The sequence below is a fragment of the Anopheles merus genome, chromosome 3L (genome assembly GCF_017562075.2).
Source record: "Anopheles merus strain MAF chromosome 3L, AmerM5.1, whole genome shotgun sequence".
NCBI lineage: Eukaryota > Metazoa > Arthropoda > Insecta > Diptera > Culicidae > Anopheles > Anopheles merus.
In genome coordinates, this window is record NC_054085.1 from 26,323,142 (window position 1) to 26,343,271 (window position 20,130).

Here is a 20,130-nt window from a genome sequence, read left to right on the forward strand (position 1 = left end):
TAATGCTAAGCCCGGACTTTAGAAGCCCTTCGATTTACACACTCCTTTACTCCTTTTTGTTTAAATTACACATTACGCTCCGGCACGATCGTTCGGCGCTCATTTTCATTGTACACTTACACACATTCACTTCTCTTGCATAATTCCACACATTTACACATCTTATTCCACCACCTACACACCGTACATGGAGAGGTTGCGCTTTTTTTTTGTTTTGTTTTTACTGTGTTTGTGCCCTTTTCTAAGCAGCGGATAAAAGAAATCTTAGTCACTAACGCCTTAGTGTGCAATTTAACCACACACTACCACGCGCTGTTTGCGGTGTGGTGTGTTGGGTGGGTTTGCTGCGCTTTAAACCAAACCGAAAAAAAGCTATATCACCCTCGCGCTTAAAATCATACAAATCCTTCCTTAAACTAAGCAGAATCAAGAAAACAATATTACATCAAACCCAATCAAAATCTAAGTGTTATTTTGTTTCGCTACACTCTACACCTCTCTCTCTCTCTCTCTCACTATTATCATTTATATCTATACACCATTGTCCCTCTTTTTGCCGTATTTCGGGGGGTTTTGTACGCCTTCACAATTGAGATACTTTCCTGTAACCCAAAATTGCGAACTAAAAACAAAAACAAATGCTTGGTAGGTGTATTTTATGGCTATTATTTAAATTATGCTTCAGAGTTTGTCTCACCAAAAAAAAGGGATTAAGCTATACTAGATGGGTTTGACCTTCTATTCTATTGCCCTTACTAGAACCAAAGTTAGTAGTGTTCTTAGTACATTCCTTTATCAAATTCTAACCCAATTCATGTATCTGCTTCTTATCCTCATTTTGTTATTTTAAAAAACAGCAACTTTTGGATCTCTGCATAACCAATTTTTTCACCTTACCCTGCTACACTGCGCAAAAGAGGGGAGGAAAAGCGCGTACGAAATCAAGTATTTAACTTAACTCATTTAACAGCTACTAAATGTGCTCTCTTTGTTTCCTTTTTTTTTGCTATGGCCACATACTAATACAGAATATGAATGATGGTGTGCGGGCACGGGGTAGTGTAAGGTGCGTTTGAATAGGATGTTTACAATGTTTGCCACCACCCAATAATGGCATTTCCATCATTGAATGCTGTCTCTGGTGCTGTCTCTCCCCGTGCTGTGTTTTGTGAAGCATTTGCTCTCTATGTACAACCTCTGTCTAAGCATGCAAGCACGTTACTTAGGATTAGTTACACAGATAGTCGAAACTTGACGTCACCCCAATAGCGCCACAATGGGGGGTTTTCTCTGTGTGCCGCTTTACTATGACACTTCGAAATCGAAAAAGAAAATCCGAAAGCTTATGTACTCTCTACTTTCACGTACCTTTTTGATGTGAAGGGTTAAGGAAAGCAAATACGAAAAGAAATCTGCCTGTTTTACATTACATACAAACTGCTTTTTCTGCACCAAGGATGGATTCGAGTCGAATTGATTGCTTAGTGCCTTCCTTCCAGCCACTGCACATAAATGAAATGGCATAGAAAATATAGGGAATCGCGTTCGTATCAAAATCATTTCAAACCCGTATAAAACACTCCACCGCGGACAGGACACCACAAGCAACCAAATTTCGAAAATCCGTCTTTTACAGATTCTTTGCTTTAATAACAATTAAAATAACCTTTCTCCTAACATCATTTTCCTGCCTGGAAAAGGATGATACTTCCCTTCGTCTTTCTTCTGTGTCGACCGGTTCCGTACGCGTTCGTGATACATGCGTGTTAGGATTGCGACAACGCCGCGGTGTGCCTGTGTGTATGTGTGTGTACAATGTTCATTTTACAGATATATATTTTTTTACAGTTCCATAGTACCGGCGACTAACACAGTGCGCAAAAATAGTCATTTTTCAAAGCATTTACCCCCGCGGTGGGAAAAAGGAGTGCGCGGTCGTTTCGTTTAACTAAAGCGTACACAAGCGCATTAAATTAAGAATAAGTTTTCATTTTAGGGGTTTTCAAATCGATAAAGAATCTAAATACAAAGTTGTACCAACAACTACCACCGTTTTGCTACGTTGCCCCCTCTCCTCTCTCTCTCTCTCGCTCTCTCTGCTATGTGCACTGGATTGATTTACATATCGTAATATAGTGGTAGTTATCGAATAGGAAGAAAAAAAAAGCTCGAATGAAAGTAATAAAATATAGAAGATTGTTCAAACTTCACCTCGGAACGTACAGCAGCAAGCATTAAAATAGACTGATTTAACCACACGCCGGTGTGTTTTTAGCGGCGGCGCACTCAGTTTTGAGTTATGCTTCTCGTAAGCTTGGCGGATCGTTTTGTCTGCCCACTTACTACCCCCTACCTTAACGTACACTAAAAGACTTTCTAAACGGTACTCTCTCGCCTTCTTCTTTTTACATTACCTACAACCCGTATGCACACATTTGCATACCTCATATCTTCTAATAATGCTCTCTCTCTTACAGCTTTTCATGCTTTACGTCCTGCAGATGGCGCTGATCTTGAACGCCCGGTCCGCCGCTCCCATCAGCACCACCACCGGCAGCTGCGGTGCCACCGGATTGCAGCGTCACCACGGAGGTATGATGATGATGCTGCTGATGATGATGGTGATGCTGCTGCTGCTGCTGCTGTTGATGCTGCTGCTGCTGTTGATGATGGTAGGTGTGGTAGGTGGCACTGGTGCTGGTCGACACAAGGCGCGTATCGGTGACCGTTGCCGCGTAGTTATGATGATCGCTCGGCGAGATCAAGCTTGCCGCCTGCCCGACCGACACCACTACCTCCTGCTGGCGCTGCTGATGGTGCTGCGATTGGTAGTGATGTTGCTGTTGTTGTTGTTGTTGCTGATGGTGTTGCTGCTGGGACGCATGATGGTGTTGCTGATGCGAATTATTAATTATGATGCTACTCTTGTCGTCCTCATTTGACTCCTCAATGACCCCCGGTACTACAACCGCTGCTGCTGCATGGTGCTGCTGCTGCTGTTGATGCTGCTGCTGCTGTGTCACCATATAGTGACTGCCTCCACCTCCACCACTACGTTGTTCTCCGCCACCTCCGCCTTCCACAGCGCCCTCCACCAGCGCTTGATGATGCTGCTGATGGTGGTGGTGGTGGGGGGGATGGTGATGATGATGCTGATGATGATTTTCTCCCATCTCACTTCCAGCACCACCACCACCACCACCACCACCACCAGCCGCTGTCGGTACGGTGGCTGCCGCACTGCTGGACGGTGCGGTGGCGGAGGCGTGGGTGGCTGTGGCCACAACCACACCGGTAGTAGTGGCGGGGGCGGCAGCGACAGCAGCGGCACTAGTAGCAGGGCCACCACTGTGAAGCAAATTTCATCCCATCTCGTTCTTCAGTATGAATACCTTCTTCATTTCCTCCGTACCGTCCGGTTTGGTTATACGGAGCATCGCCTCTTCTCACTCGACGTTCGACTGGCGCGACGTGTCGTGAATGATCTCGTACTTGATCACCTGGGTCGTGTTACCCTCCAGGACCTGCACCTAGCGGAAAGGGGGTGTGCGCGTTGATTGGGGGAGGTGGTGGATAGGGATTTTGGTGGGTTTTTTTGGGGGGAGATAGGGAGAGATAGTAATATTCCAGATTAGTATCAACACATTCGTAGGGGTTAAATTTGCACTCAAAAGCTATTTTGTCACACACTTTTAGAGCATGCAGGCTAGAGGCATGCAATATTACAAAAAAAGTAAAATAATGTTATGCATGCTGGACAGCGAACGCAATTTACAGATGATTAATCTGCTTACAGGGTTTTGCAAACCATTTTCGAATGTATATGTTGTCATTCACCGCGTGCAAGATGTAAATTCACATCAATCTGATATTAAATTTCCACCAAAATATTTTTAAATTTCTTCAGTATGATTTTCAACACTTTAACGGTCTATTGGCATCGTTTTTTCGCCGGAGTTTGAAGCCGCATCTCATCAAGATTTGTACAACATTTTCAAAATTAATACAGGGTTTCCCATGACACTTTCAAATGTGCACATCATTATTCACCACCTCCAAGATGTTTTTCATCGGCTGTCAAATGGTGCATTTGACATAATGTTTCAGTTCTTCCACATGATTTTCGACGGGCCACAAAAAACTGCCAATCTTAATCCAGCTTGAGACGTGTTGAAAATCATGTGGAAGAACTGAAATATTATTGTCGATGCAAATACAACTTTTGACAGCTGTTGAAAAACATCTCGCAATCAATGAAATCCTGGTTAGATGCGGCTGTAATATCCCGGTGAAAAAACTACGGCAATAGACCATGGAAGTGTTGAAAAACATACTGAAGATATTAAAAAAAGATTACGATGGAAACGAAATGTCAGATTGACCTGGATTAACATCTTGCACGCGGTGAATAATAATGTTTACATTGATAAATGGTTTTGAAAACCCTGTGTATCTGTTCATCGGTCCAATCCAATTATCGTTATATCAGATTATGAGAAAAGCTCGGTCTTTTGTCTGATATTTGTAATTGAAACCTATTATTTTTCTTATAAAATATTATTGCAATTTGCATGAATGCCACTGTATGTTTTCCAACGCATTTTACAACTTTTTTTGTCATCTTTCAATCTCCAAATGATGTGTCTTTTCAGATATGCAAGAATTGCAGTTCAATTTAAGCTACTCAGCAATCGCTTTAAGGTACCTCATTGCAAGCAAATCTCATATAAGTCCACATGCTCTCAATAAGTACTTTAAGAGGCTCAACAAAATAACCATTAGTAGTTTGCTCTTTATGCTCACAAACTTTCTTGTTCATTCAAAATTCTAATTTCCATCTACTTTTATCGTTCCATCCACAAATCGTTCCACAACAACACACTCGTGTAGGGGAAGCTTCAATGTAACTTTACATAAGATACCTGCACGGGCTGATTCGCAATGACCAGATTGCGCATGGCATGCTGATTGTTCTGGCCCTGCTGCTGCTGTTGTTGCTGCTGTTGCTGTTGCTGCTGTTGCTGCTGTTGCTGCTGCTGGACTGCAACGGCCTGCTGTTGCGCTTGTTGTTGCTGCAGCTGGTGCTGCTGCTGGGCAGCGGCAGCCGCAGCCTGCTGTGCCTGCTGTTGCTGGGCAGCGGCTGCTGCAGCCTGTTGCTGCTGCTGCTGCTGTTGCACCAACGAATCTTGGTTGGGTTGTTGAATCTGCAACAACAACAAAAATACAATCAATTAAAAATGGCTCCCCTTATTAGATGCAAAATGCAGCAAACGATTTGCTTACCACAACGAGCTGCTGCTGTCCGGCGGACGCTTGCTGCTGCCCACCGGCACCACCAGCCGCCCCGCCACCACCACTGCGCTGATTCTGCTCCAGATGCTGGCGCTGGTGCAGCATCAGATGGTTCTTCTGGAAGAACGCCTTACCGCACTCGCACACGTGCGTCCGCACCGTGCATCCACCGTTCGGGTGGCGGCGGTTGTGCAGCAACAGTCCGTGCTTGGCCGCAAAACCCTTGCCGCAGTGGGTGCAGTAGTGGGATTTCGGTTTCGTCTGCTGCTGCTGCTGATGCTGGTGCTGCTGCTGTTGCTGCTGCTGCTGGTGCTGGATCTGCTGCTGCTGGTTTTGCTGCTGCTGCTGTACGACGGTTTGGTGCTGCTGCACAACCTGCGCCTGTTGCAGCTGTTGCTGGTGCTGCTGCTGCTGCTGCTGGGGAGGGCTTTGCGGTTGAATCTGCTGCACCACCTGCCCCGAGGAGGTAATTATTTGTACTGGAAAGGAAGAGTTTTGTATTATGGGGTTGTTGGTCGCCATGATCGTGCTGTCACCACCGTTCACCACGGTCTCAACCATCGGATGGTACTCTTCTACTTTCATGTCTTAATCGTAAGAGTGATAGGGATAGTAAATGTACATAAAATGTGTTTTGGATGCAAATGGAAGCGTACGAATTTTATAATTTTTAGTTTTACAATAAAAAAATGTGAATGATGATTTTTTTAATTTAAAAATTAGATGTGAGTTTAAAACCAGTCAGTCCCGTGATTGGCAAAATGAGATACAAAACAAATCAACCAAAAAAAAAAAAAAACAAGCATGAAAACAAATGATGTTAAAGAAGAGAAAAAGAAGTAGATAATACCATAAACGTTTTAATAAATAAAAGCATAGCAACAACGGAACAAAATGGCAATGATGAAGATATTACAAAACAAGTAGTAGTGAAAAACAGTAGAATTAGAGCATTAGTAGTGGTAGTAGTGGTAGTGGTAGTGGTAGTGGTAGTGGCAGAAAAAGAACATGAAAAAAGAGAAGAAAAAACATAAAAAAAAAACAAAATAAAAAAATGTACATGTGAAGGAAAAGGAAGAAAAAAAAACAAAACAAAATACCAAGCCGCCCTAAGCCTCCTTCTTTCCCGCCGGGAACAGTGAATGAGAGTATTCGTGAGTAGTTTCTGATTGTGTGGGTGCAGGATCGATGGAAGTGTAAATGTTAAAGTGATGTGCTCAACAGTGTTTTCTATTTTCTATTTTGTTAGCATCAATTAACCAAACAAAATGATTTTGAATGATTTTTTTTTAAAGATGTTATAATTAAGTCTAACAAAATGCATAAAACAGTCCTTTGGATTAAAATGTAAATTTTTGTTAAAAATACCCAAGAATCCTCTTCATCACTCAATGCAAAAGTACGGGATGTTTTCTCACTTTATCTCATGTATGTGGCACCGTTTCTCGAATCGCTTCGTGTCATAGTGTTACAACGATTCGGCAAAAGGTGTCAACTCTCTTGAGATAAGGCGCAAAAAAACACCCTGTTAAGATACGGAGCAAACTAAAGGAAAAAAAACCCTCCGACATCGCTGACCGGACAGCTGGACTTACCTTGATTGACGGCCGGAAACAGGTGGCCGGGCAGGGCCGCGGTCAGCGCACACAGGTCCGTCATAAGGCTCTTGTCGCCGGTGTGCAGGCGCAGATGGAGTGCCAGCGCTTCCCGGCTGTTGAACGCGCTGCCACACTCGCGGCACGCGAACTGCGGCTTGCCCGAGTTTTCGGGCGAGCCCTGGCCGGTGGCGGCGATCGTCGTGATGATGTTACCGTTCGACACGTCCTGCACCTGCTGCTGGCCCTGGTAGTGCTGGATCTGCTTCACCTCGATGTGCTGCTGCTGGTGCTGCTGCTGGCTCTGGGCCTGGGCCTGCTGCTGGGCCTGCTGCTGCGCCTGCTGCTGCGCGTTCGACGTCACGACGGTGTTGGTCGTGATGATGGTGGTGTTGGACGCGTTCGGATTGACACCGCTGTGCGTGTGGCGGTTGTGCGCGTTCAGCTCCGACTTGGTGCGGAAACCCTCGCCGCACGCAATGCACGGGAATGGCTGGTCGCCGGTGTGGATTCTGAGAGGGCAATGAAAAAAGGGCCAATGAGAGCATTTGAGATGATTTTTTAAACCCCCTTCTAGCCTTACCTCATATGTGCCGCTAGGGTGCGCTTCTGCAGGAACTCTTTGCCGCACAGCGTGCACGAGTGCGGCACGCGGCCGTGGATCTTGCCATGGTTCACCAGCTGGAACTTGCGCGGGAAGGTCGCACCACAGTCCCGGCAGTGGAACGGATTGACCGAGCCGTGGAACCGGGAGTGCATCACCAGATGCTCGTCCTGCGCGAAACTTTCCCCACAGTCCGCGCACACGTACGGCCGCTCGCCGGCATGGAACTTGCTGTGCGTTACCAGGTGGCGCTTCAGCGGGAACGATCGGCCGCACTGGTCGCACACGAACGGCCGCTCGCGCGAGTGCACCCGCGAATGGGTCAGCAGATGGTGCTTCAGCGTGAAGCTCTTCTTGCACTCCTGGCACTGGTACGGCCGCTCGGTCGAGTGCAGCAGCAGGTGCGTGTTGAGACAGTGCTTGTGGGCAAAGTCTTTGCCGCAGTGCACGCACACGTGGGGCCGCTCTCCTGCAAAAGCAACAAGGACTGTGTTATGACGGCGACTAGTACACAGCGCGGTATTTCCGATACACTCTCACCTGTATGGACCCGGGCGTGGGTGGTCAGATGGTGCTTGAGCAGGAAGGACTTGCCGCACTGGTCGCACGAGTACGGGCGCTCCTTCGGCACGACGTTCGGGGTCGGTGTGGTGGCCTCCTGCTGCACGTACTCATTCTGTATCGAGGAAAGCATAGAGCGTTTGTTAGAAAATAAGCTCTTCGACGTGAACTCCTCTCGTGACACTCACGTAATCCATTTCGACCGCTTCCAGCTTCGGAGAGATGCTCAGCGTGGGCTCGATCTTCATCTGATGGTTGGACGTGGTGGCCTGTGAGTCATCTCCCTCCTCCAGCCCTTGAATCACCTTCTGCACCTGTACCGAAATCGCTGCAGTGGACGAGATACGTGCAAAAGGTTAGAAAACACACCCCTTCTCCTTTCTACAATCGAACCACTCCAATTGCGCTTACAGGTATGCTGGCCATCGTTGTTGTTGATGGGCGCGTGCTGATTGTTCGCAGCGACGGCCGCGGCCGCCCGCTTCATCAGTATGTCGTTGCATTCTTCCGCCGTCAGCTGGATCGGCCCGATCGGGGACATGAACGCGCTCGCACCGCTCGTCGTGAGGATGGCCTTCGTCTTCGTATCGATCAGCCCGTTCGCTAGAGTGGTAGTATTGGATTGGTCTAATTGATTGCCGCAGTTGTTTTGCGCGTGTTGTTGTGTTGTTGCATTATAGCCAGCAGCAAATTCCATTTCCCAAAGTGCACCATTGCGAGAAGAGCGTAAGTAATCCCGGGAGGAAGTTTGAGCGTTTTTTAGGTGTTAGCAATTGTTAAAGGGAAAAGAAGTGAATATTGAAAAGAGGAAAATATATAAAAAATACAGTAAAAACGTTAGTAAGAAGGATTTAAGGTGTACTCCGTTTAAATTAAAGTGCCAAAAAAACCAACAACAAAATAAATCATTCTACTCCTAACTAGATTGTGCCGATTAATACCTATGATAACACCCCTTTCCTCTCTGCTACACATGAATATGTTGAATTATTGATCGGGAAACCCCCACCATTAGGAATAGCACCCACTCATGCTGGGGGCCGCCGCTTCCAAATGCAACACAGCAGACAACCAACGGAAATGAATGGTTTCGGGGAGATAAGATTACACACATCAAGCCCCCAACAAGCAGCAGCATATGAAACCGTGGGCTTACACGGAAATCCGCTTTCGTTTACCGCCTTTTCTTGCTGGTAGTTAATAAATCGATCGATTTTCCGTTCGAACAGGAGTTTAGAAAACAAAGGGACATCTAAACGAATATGTTTTGCGTTGTCAGTAGTTCTATCTATATGAACATGTTTTGTACTAGATTAATTTCTGATAGTCTAATGTAATTGGTTTTTTTGATCATACAGGGGGGTTTCCGAGCCAATTTCCAATGTTTACAACATTTTTCATTGCTTGCTAGATGTTTTTCAACAGATGTCAAATGTTGTATTAGCATCAACAATAATGTTTCAGTTCTTCCACATGATTTTCAACACATCTCAAGCTGGATTGAGTTTGACAGTTATTTGTGGCATGTTGAAAATCATGTTAAAAAAATTGGAATTTTATTATGAGGCAAATGCACCATTAGACAGCTGTTGAAAAACATCTTGAAGGTGGTGAATACTCTGTTTTGCGGCTCAGTTTTCAATGCGAACCGTGTTATTCAAAACATTCAAGATGTTTTTTAACAGTTGCCATTATTTGTGACAGCTGGGCTCGCGCGATTGTTGAATAATGCCGTTCACATTAGAAACTGACCCGGAAAAAAGTGTTAAGATGTGCACATTTGAAAGCGACTAGAAAACTATGACAAAAGCTAATAATTTTGGTGGGGTGTGTCATTAGGATACAGCCTACGTTTCAAAATGCATAAATATATGTATAATTCAATTCAAATCGCCATGGATTAGACGGAAACATTAATTCTAACTAATGAATTTAATATCACGTCACAGCAGCAATTTGTCGAAAAATAAACAATATTTTCTTGTTTAACATATGATTTCTTCATACAGAAATTAATAAACTCTTTATGAAAGGAGTTCCTTTTTCTAAAATATCTTTCGACTTGATCTAACGATCTTTGACGCGAATTTGTTACTGCGGTATAAAATTCATTTCTATTGTACTAAATTTCTACTAATTTTCAAACTTAATTTTCTGTTTTAAATCACATTTGCAACTTTTCTGAATTTAGATTTTGGTCACACTAACTAAAATCGGAGGAATTTTAATTAATTTTTCTTACCAATATATTTCGCAACTTAAAATCTAAATTTATTCTTTATTAATATCAACCCAAACAGAGCTAAAACACACACACTAGCTAAACCCCCAACCTACTAAACTAAGATTCGTGCGCTTAAATCAATAAACGAGTTTGGTGTGGTATGCTCACTTATAACTTCGTGCTTCTTCTGATGGCCAGTGGCAACGGCCGTCGCGGTACCGCCGGTGGTAATTATCCTGCGAAATAGACGACACGAACCGAGTGTTATCAAAAAACCGATCAAATCAATCCAATTAATAACTGGCGCTACAGTGAGTGAGTGTCACTTACCGCTGCGTTCCCTGCGGCAGGGCGGACGCATCGTTCACGACGATCATCCGCCGGACGCTTTTGCCGCCGGCGTGCGAGATGGAACCTTTCCCGTCCTTCAGTAAAATGCTAGCCCCGTCCGGAAGCTGCAAGTATGGCATCTGTTCGTTTTAGTCCACACAGCGAGAGGGTACGGATCAACAACAACAACACAATAGGAAGATGGGTAGGATGGGTAGCATATATATATATAATGTATATATATGGATGGTGTAGTATGGTGAGATGGTGGCGGCGTGTGTTGCGGCGATCGTATAATAAGGAATTCGGCAAACAAAAGCACGCACGGCACGCCAGACAAATTCCGATTGGATTTTTTTAACAGCAGCATAAATTGATTGTGAGAAAAAATCGATCGTAGTGCAAAAGGTTTCAGGGAGCGCATTGTTGATTTATCGTTGATTTATGGGCGATGTGTGTTCATCATCAACCGGAGCAGCAGTCGGCAATTATTTTGTTTTAAACGTTTTTAATTAAAACCAATGTTGATGCAGCGACGGCACCATTTAATAAGGGGGTCCACATTTTTGTTCCAATCCAAGGGCCAATTGATAATCCAATTGCAGAGCAGCGTTCGTCGTTGTCAATCCAATGGTTTGTTTGTATGTTGCAGCATAATAAATTTTCAAGTTTCATCAATGACACACACAGGCACATTAATCAGCGGGCATGATGATGTGACACACAGGACGTTGTGTGGTGGTGGCGCAGAAGACGATAAAGATGAGATGATGATGACGATGATGATGGTCGATATGGTAGGTATATAGAGAGAAAAAGAGAAAGAAAAAAGAAGCAAAACATTGCGATGAGTATATGTGATCCACGATCCACGGGCGGTATGATTCTTCATTCCAATTTAGTTCATATTTTAACCTATTTTTGCTGCTTTTTATTGTGTTTTAATTTGGATATTTAAATTATTCATTAAACGTTCGCAAAAAGGGTAAAAATATTAATTATTGAAGCATTTAAAAAAATCATTTTTTTCCTAATTTTATGACAAAACTCACTCTATATTGCACATATAAACCAAAAAAAAAGCGATGACAAAATGAAACACATTACACGTGCTTTGTTCAACGATTGCTTTCGATTGATGCTATGAAAAGATTCTCTTGGCCTGCGATTGTGTTGTAAACATATCGGAAACACACGTACAAAACCGAACTGTCAAAATCAGCTGATCGGTAATCCACGCACACACACACACACACACACACACACACACACACACAACACCACACACACACACACACACACACACACACACACCACACACACCACACACACACACACACACACACACACACACACACACACACAACACACGATACTTGTGTGTGCAAAAAAAAAGGAAGGTCAAAACATAACATATCCCACCACGATGCCACACCACCACCGGTGATTCTATGTGTACTCGTGTCACGCACTCTTCTGTCTGTCCTGTATGTCTGTATGACCGTGTGTGTATGTGTGTACGTGTCTATTTCCCCCTGCAAGCAAACATAATAGTGAGCATCATCTCGATTATGCTGCTTACAGCGCAACATGTCGATTATGTTATAGGTGTGTATAAGCGACTCGCACACGCACACACACATACATACAAACACACGGTTGTTGATGGAGCAATTTCTGGCAATTCCGTTGCAAAAGAGGTTGAATGTCAATTTTTATTGAATTTTACACACCTCCTCACCTATTTGTTAATATTTTAAAAATACTTTATGTATTGCAAAAACAATGCTTATTAATATTTTGCTTGGTTTTTCCGTTGCTCAGTTGCAATACTTAACAATTAAAACTGACAAAATTCCACAACCTTTTATGCTCATTATTGCAAAATCAGCTGATCCCGTATCAAAAAGTATGTTTACAAAACAAACAACCGATGGACAACAAACACACACACTGGGGGACTTTCTTCCATCCCAACTCACGAACTCTACTACACAACGGTGCGTTGGGTGTGTGTGGATAAGATTAAAAAAAAAAAAACAAGTTTTTTCCTACCCAACGCACACAAGAGAGCACGCGGTGGTGGTGTGTGGCTGCGTCACTTCTATGCGCCCGCCCTACTCACACGCGAGACTCCTCCTCTCTCCAACACACACCAGGGAAGGTGGCATGGATGCGATTTCCGAGCGTACGGAACATGTTTCTATGCTCTAAGGGTGGTAGTGGTGGTGCTGTACCACTGACAGTCAAACCCACACCTTTCCGAGCTGCAGCGACGGGAACATCATTACCACCATCACCATCACCAGCAGCGTAGCAATAACATATTGCCTTGAGAGGTTTATGGTAGCAATGAACATAAAATGCACATAACATATGTGTATGGATCGGAGTAGAGGAAAAAGATGCGTTGTTTATGGCAATGTTCAGTGGGTAGGTTAAAAATAGTCAGCATGAAAAATTCATACAATGTTTTACACGTATGTCTCATAGTTTTATGATTTTTTAAGTATTATATGAATAAAATAGAAAAAGAAAAATATCGAACCACATTTCCTACATAAAAATTCACTTTTTTTCGGTAATATCCAATTAGTCCTTCAAGGCATCCTTCAATCGATCAGATCTCGCTTCAGCAGGGATTCAATTTAATGAGCAAAACCCTACCCCTCCTCATATGCGGCCAACAATACATGAGCGAGTTATGAGAGAGTTACACGAGAGCGAATGGAAATTCGATGCAACCTTGTGTTCATCTAACACCGCCATTCAACCCGACGAATCAATCATCATCTCTCATCGGTTGAGTGTGTAGGGGGCAAAAGGGGAAAGCGGGGCAAAATGGGCACGTTAAGCAGTTGACTGCTCCTTTGAATTTGCCACAAAACACAATTATGCTTACATTATTATATGGCTCCACCATTCATCTATGGATTAAAATTGCCACCTAGCCTGAAAATGACTTAAACATATGAAAAAGTGTAAAATACAGGGTTTCGAATCATATAAGGGAATAGTTCAATCAGTTAGGGGAATGTTGCAAATCGGTAAGGGAATGTTGCTTGCAAGCTGTGTAAGTTTGCAATCATATAGGAGAGTATTGCAATCGACTAGGGGAATTTTGCAAGCGTACTGTGGAGCTGTCATCAGATTGTAGGTGCCGCTGTAAATACCTCAAAATATTTTCGTAAATTTAGTTTAAGTAAGTTTATCATGTGTACAGCAAAAACCCACACGAAAACAACCCCAAATGATGTTTAAACAAAAAAAACATTATCGGTATCAATTCGAAGCTCAATTCGAAACACTAGGGTCTCATGGTACAGTCGTCAACTCGTATGACTTAACAACATGCCCGTCATGGGTTCAAGCCCCAAATAGACCGTGCCGCCATACGTAGGACTGACTATCCTGCTATGGGGGGAAATCAATAAGTCACTGAAAGCCAACCCCACAAGTGGGTTGGCAGGCCTTGACCGGCATCGGTTGTTGAGCAAAAGAAGAAAAAGAAGAAGAAGGGCAATAGGAGAAAAGGTTTTAAAATTCTTTAAATTTTTTTTATTAAAATAAAAACCATTTTTTACACGTTTCTATCTACAAAATCGAATCTTTTGAAGCTGTGCCTGTTACCTTTATTCTGTGGACTAATACAACACCATAGCCTCACCTATTTTGCCCCACATGAAGTTGTATTTTTTATTGCATTATTAAAAATACGTATTCATCAGTTGCCTTGCTTTTTTTTCAGACAAATTGTATAGAAATATCAAATCTTCAAAAATATACCACGCAAAAGCTTATTTTCAAAGTGGGTAAAATTACATCAATATGCTGCTAAATCTTATTTTTGTATTTTTCTTGGTTATTTTTTATTTAAAGCTTATAACACTTACATAATGTTAATAACACACTGCAATGCATTTTGAACATTAGAATGTAATTTTGCTGTAAAATAATGCATAAAATAAATGGTGCCCATTTTGCCCCGTTTAGCCCTACGTTTTTCCCGGCATTTGCTAACGAACAACGAACATGGTATAGAAATATAGGAACACCCGCGGAAGGATTGAAGCCAAACTCCGCAAATGAATATAATGGATAATGAACATGATGATGCTGCTGCTGATGATGATGAGGATGCGAGCATCAGATTTTCATTTAACCAGGACAACCCTAACGCATCCTGGGAAGCTTCATTATTGTTCAATTCGTTGGGTGAGGCTCTGCGTACAGTTGGGTCGTTTGAAACTCTCACAATTACGATCACACCACCCCCTTCATAGCCATGCTAAAAGAATCAAATAATAAAAGCAACACACAATACTTGCCAACAAGTTCAATGCAGTAATAACAAGCAGCGCCCTCCATGTAAAACAAGAGTACGTGTGCCCGAGCATGCCAGCTCCAGGAATGTTTTACGCTACACGATTGCAAATTCCTAGGGACAAGGATAAATTGCAATTGAAAAGTTGCACCCGCGCCCATTGCTCAATAGGATGAAACCCATAGCCCAACCCCATTCTCGAGCGAAACCTGTGGCAGAGTGATTACCCGCGTGCTTCGGGAATTTGAAAATTTAATCAATATTCCTGCCCGGGAATGCAGTTTTATGTGCAAACCAAAACGTGCTCGCCTGAAAGTGCCACACTATGAAGCGTAATTTGATCATTTTTGGGAATCAATTTACTTCAAAGGCTAAAAATGTAATGCAAATTGCATACATTGAGGCTTTCTTAGAGACTTGGTAAATTTTACACTAACATCAAATGTTTCTTAATCAAACATTCTTCCGTAGGGTGTATGCAAACAAGATTGAAACAAACAAAAAGCATCCTGTGTATCTACGCAGCGTGAACGACGACCTATCCCTTTCCCCTTGATGGTATGCGAAACATGTTCAAATCAAACTGCAATATGCTTCTTCTCCTTCCACGCAACTCGTACAAAACTGGATGGGGAGGAACCATGTCCAGGCGCACACGCACACCATCAGTTTGTGGAGCATACACACACACAGAGTGGGCGCCACAATATAGCCAAAATATTCCTCCCCCAATGTAAAGCATCGGCTGGGCTGTTTGTGAATGTAGGAGAGAAGGTACTTTTTCCAACACATTTCCATCCACAACACTGTTTTCCGTAACTGCTGTGTGGAGTGTGGAGAACGGCATGCTAGGAGTGGCTTACCATCGACAACATTATGATAAGGCTGTGTGGCAACACTAGTGTGTTGGTAATGGTAAGAAGTGTTGTGTGTTTGCTTTTGACCTGGTGCGAGGTGTATGAAGCCCCCCAGTGCCTATTGGGAATACATATACAGGGGTGTAGATCCGTAAAGAGGGGACCAGAGGGTTCATCATCGGGTGGGGCAGCGACAAATTGGCGGGAAATTTTAACCAGCTCACACACAATCACATACTGTTTGTGATACATTTTCAAATCTTAAAACACGTTTAGGAAACGCTAACCCTCACATTAAAGTAAAATGTTTCGCACAATGCATACATTTAGGCGTTTATTTTAACACTACAAGGACAGGACCATCAATTTTAACTGGTAACGCTTAAATTCATCGTGCTTTTACTCATAAGTAAAGCCATGAGATGACAAAGTTTTAATATAACCTTATATTTTATATTCCAAATACATTAAGCCAGAAAGATTTTTTTTGTATTAAATAATTCTAATAATTTTGTAATAAACGCTTGGTAGTTCAAGTGTTAAACGCTTAGAAACTGTATGTTTGTATCGTAAACGAAAGAAAGAATACGTGCAAAAAGGCGAATAATAAAATTCAAATATACATACGCGGGGAGGTTGAAATGGTGTGTGCACGTTCGCAATAACAACAAACAAACAATAGTCTCCCGTCACGAGAGCACTTTCTCGTTCAGTGAGCTCATTAGATAAGCCTCACCGCGATCGGCGTCCCCTCCCGGGCGGCACAGCACAGCGGATAGAGGTCTTATCGGTTGTGCAACTGTTGTGATCCATTTCGTTTGACGGGCAATGTTAATAGCTAACATGCTAATAACCACCACATGCGCCTCATAATGTGCTGAACATGGACAAGTGGTGGTCACATTCAACAAAATACACTATTCAACATGATGCCTCGTCGGGTGAGTCGCATAAAAAGCCATCATATCGCACACAAACACAAAGCTCTCCTCCTACGCTGAATGTACTGCCTTTGTGTTGAACGTCCCACATCCGGTTAGACAGTTTGGAAAGAAATGACTATTGTAATTACATTTAGGGAGAGCGAGAGAGAGAGATAGTGGATACGGACGCGTACGACCCACCAACAGACGGTCCCCCCATATACAGGTTTTAATGAATAGAGCAACGGACAATAATATGCGTTCCACTCAAATGAAACCCATAGCATTGAGTGCTGGACTCACAAACCCTTGTTTTGTGTAATGCACTATATGGGTAGGTTGTTCTTGCGGTAGCAAAAGCCCTCAAATGTACTGTGGCTTTATGTTTATATCGAGAGCCAACACGATACAGTTCGACAATGAGTGCACCACAGACGAATGTTGCCTGAAGTAGAGTATCACTGTGTAGAGACACAGGTGCACTACAGACTACAGACTCTACCGACACTAAGCAAAGCACTGGTGAAGGTGTTTTAGAGTGCCGGTAAGATTAAACCATCATATTTCACTATCTATGGAAAACAATACTGCTCAATGTAATGCAGTGATAAAAGCACACCTACTAAACGCGTCCTTCGGGTTCTCAGATGTCAACCATACTTTACTTTCCCTAGTAAGCAACAAGTGAAGCCATAATAATGCAACTTTGCCGTGCGGCGTGCATACATTAAGGCGTAATTTTACATCCTAAATTAAATTGGACTATTAGGTGTGCTTTAGGTTTGGCCGTAACGTAAGAAAAATACTGAAATGAAACCCAACGTTGAAATACCTCAAAATTCAAATTTGAATTTTGAATAATACTACTATCCCTTTTTCAGCGTAATAAACACATAAAAGTGAAATATCGACAAAATGTTCAGCAGTGCATTTAATTAAAAAAAAACGTCCAACCTCCGCTGACATGATCGAATATTAAACAGTTACATCCTCCCTAGGTAATAGAAGATCGAAGGTTGTGGCAAAGATCGCATTGAAACCATGCCAAAGCGTACTGGGTACACACGCTCACTGTGCTCACGCGTACCGCTATTACGTAACCTTCACTGCAGCTATCAATTTTCAGATCAATTCGAACCATCTTGACACCACTTTTAACCAGCCGCTTTGAAATGCCGTTAGTTGCTGTTGCCTCTCGCTACCCTTTGCCAAGTTTATGCCAACCGTTTCACCAGGCGTCAGCCAGTACCGATCATATTAATCTCGATCGGTATATCTTTTTACCGATCCTGATGTACATATTACACCCCCTCCTTTCTCACGACCCTGTTCAATAATAGTACAACTGAATCGATTGAGTAATCGCGTTCCATCTTGGTGCTATAGCATTTTCTTATTTTTGTAGCAAACCCGACAAGTATCTAATGTTATACCCAGTGCCAAGGCAAGGCTGTCTCCAAGGCACAGTCGGTAAAACGTGTGCACATTTGCAGTGTCATCATCATTTTTCAAATGTACTCTTCTTCCGCCCTCTGTAAGTAGCCACCCCCTTTTTCTAGCGAGCCAGAAGAGCGTCATCTGTAGCCATCAATTAGGGGTCGAGACGGGGAGTTACATTTATTGAGTTTAATTTCTCCCACGATCGGTGAGCGAGAAGTGATCATTAAAGCGAAGTCTTCGTCACGATGTCGTGAACTATACTAGAGCGCAGCAATTGGAATTGGTGTTACATAATACCTCAACAATTCCTCTTTTTTTGACATTTCACGATTGTATTTACACTTTCATGGAGTTATTTCATATTCAAAAGACGCGAATCGGTGATGCTAGGAATTTATTACAAGAAATTCGTTATAGGAAATCATATTAAATGACGTCATTGAAAGCAAATTAGAAAAAAAACATCTCGGAAAAAGCCATTATCATGTTGGATTTGCATTTTTAACGTGGAATGTAGCTTTTACGGTTTGATGATTTCGAATACAATTCGAAGCACTCCTTCAAAAAATAAAAAAGAATCACTCTACACTGTAAATCTTCGGTAAATGCCATCGCCTCAAGGATGGAACTAAAATACACAACGAAAAAAAATCCACCAAACAAAACAAACGAACCATACACACACACACAAAAACCGGCCAATACCTTTTCAAAGACGTTCCAATGCCAAGTTCAAGTTCGCGTCTTTTACACTTGTTGTCTTTGGTTTTATTTTATTCTTTTTTCCTCTCTTCACTTGCTTATTATAGGTAAACAACAAGTGTGTTTGGCGCCACCAGTAGCAAAGTATAGAGCAGCGGAGCCTTTACGAACACCTACATAGTGGAGATGATGGTATGCCAATCACACACACTCATGCACACACTCACACACAGCGGAAAGAGTGTGTGGTATTATGCGAGAATAGGGTGTCTCTTCCTACTAGCACATGAAAATCCTCACAAACGCAATCATCTTGTCGCAACAGCTCTCCCTCTCTTTCTCACCACACTGGGCGGCTTTTATATCATACGCACGCATGTATAAATTCGATCCCAAGTAAAACCAGCATACTTTGATGTTGGAATGCACGCACACACACACACACATATACACATACAGCGCGATGCGGTTGAAACACGTGTTTCCGTGCTAGTCCTGGACAGGTGGAGGGTACAAAGGCAAACAAATTGGATCAAAAAAATGCCATTGATGATGTACTATTTTCATTGATCTATTTTATTTACGTGTTATTGCAGAATAAATACTAATTCTAAATTTAAATATAAGGTTTTATATTTATTTTCCGTTTTTATTTTATGATAGTTTTCCCATTCCTTGCAATTGGTTTCCTATAAGAAAATAAATGTCTCCTTATAAAATCTAGCTTTAAGTAATAAAAACGCGCACTGTCAATGTTCAAAACAAACCAAAACCTTCAAAGATTTGTTGGTAAACAAACCACCCCTACCCCTCCCTTCAGCCCAACTACCACAATAATACAAGCATCAGCTACCCAACGACGACTCAGCCAAATCCTGCCGGTTGTATGATTCTTTGCAACACACAAATACACACCCGTTGCCACATGGAACACACGGCAGAGGCCGTAAGAGAATCGCCACGGTGGTAATACACATGCTTACGCACCCAAACGCCACACACCACCACCACCACCACCACCACCACACCGCTACTTTCACTCGGCACCGCGCGCACACACTGCTCTGTCCCGTCCTGTATGTGTGTGAACGCACACGCGCCAGTCCTGTCACTACGTACGACAAGCAGCAAGCTGCCATCTTCAAACACACCTTTACTTCAGCAGCAACCCCTGTGTTTTGCGCAGGGCTTACACACCCCTGCGGAGCATTGGGCGACGACGCGCAACAGCACACACCACCACCATAGGCTATAATGTGTATTGCAGGAGGGGAGTGG

The 20,130-nt window shown here is 43.0% G+C and overlaps 1 protein-coding gene across 6 annotated transcripts in view; it reads right to left on the minus strand.

Annotated features, from left to right (window-relative positions):
• Window positions 1–2,805: 2,805 nt before the first annotated feature.
• LOC121600677 (zinc finger protein 189-like) overlaps window positions 2,806–20,130 on the minus strand; it is a 34,147-nt gene continuing 16,822 nt past the window's right edge. For 3 of the 6 annotated variants that reach the window (XM_041929510.1, XM_041929511.1, XM_041929512.1), the window contains exons 3-12: window positions 10,607–10,746; window positions 10,445–10,512; window positions 8,464–8,655; window positions 8,241–8,380; window positions 8,032–8,167; window positions 7,471–7,960; window positions 6,888–7,399; window positions 5,284–5,771; window positions 4,923–5,204; window positions 3,439–3,530 (exon numbers count right to left, since the gene is read on the minus strand). In XM_041929510.1, coding sequence (XP_041785444.1) covers window positions 3,447–3,530; window positions 4,923–5,204; window positions 5,284–5,771; window positions 6,888–7,399; window positions 7,471–7,960; window positions 8,032–8,167; window positions 8,241–8,380; window positions 8,464–8,655; window positions 10,445–10,512; window positions 10,607–10,746 — 2,532 coding nt within the window. In that variant the 3' untranslated portion in view covers window positions 3,439–3,446. Of the gene's footprint in view, window positions 2,895–3,392; window positions 3,531–4,922; window positions 5,205–5,283; window positions 5,772–6,887; window positions 7,400–7,470; window positions 7,961–8,031; window positions 8,168–8,240; window positions 8,381–8,463; window positions 8,656–10,444; window positions 10,513–10,606; window positions 10,747–20,130 lie in introns of those variants that run through there. The other 3 variants (XM_041929513.1, XM_041929514.1, XM_041929515.1) reach the window with 3 other exon arrangements.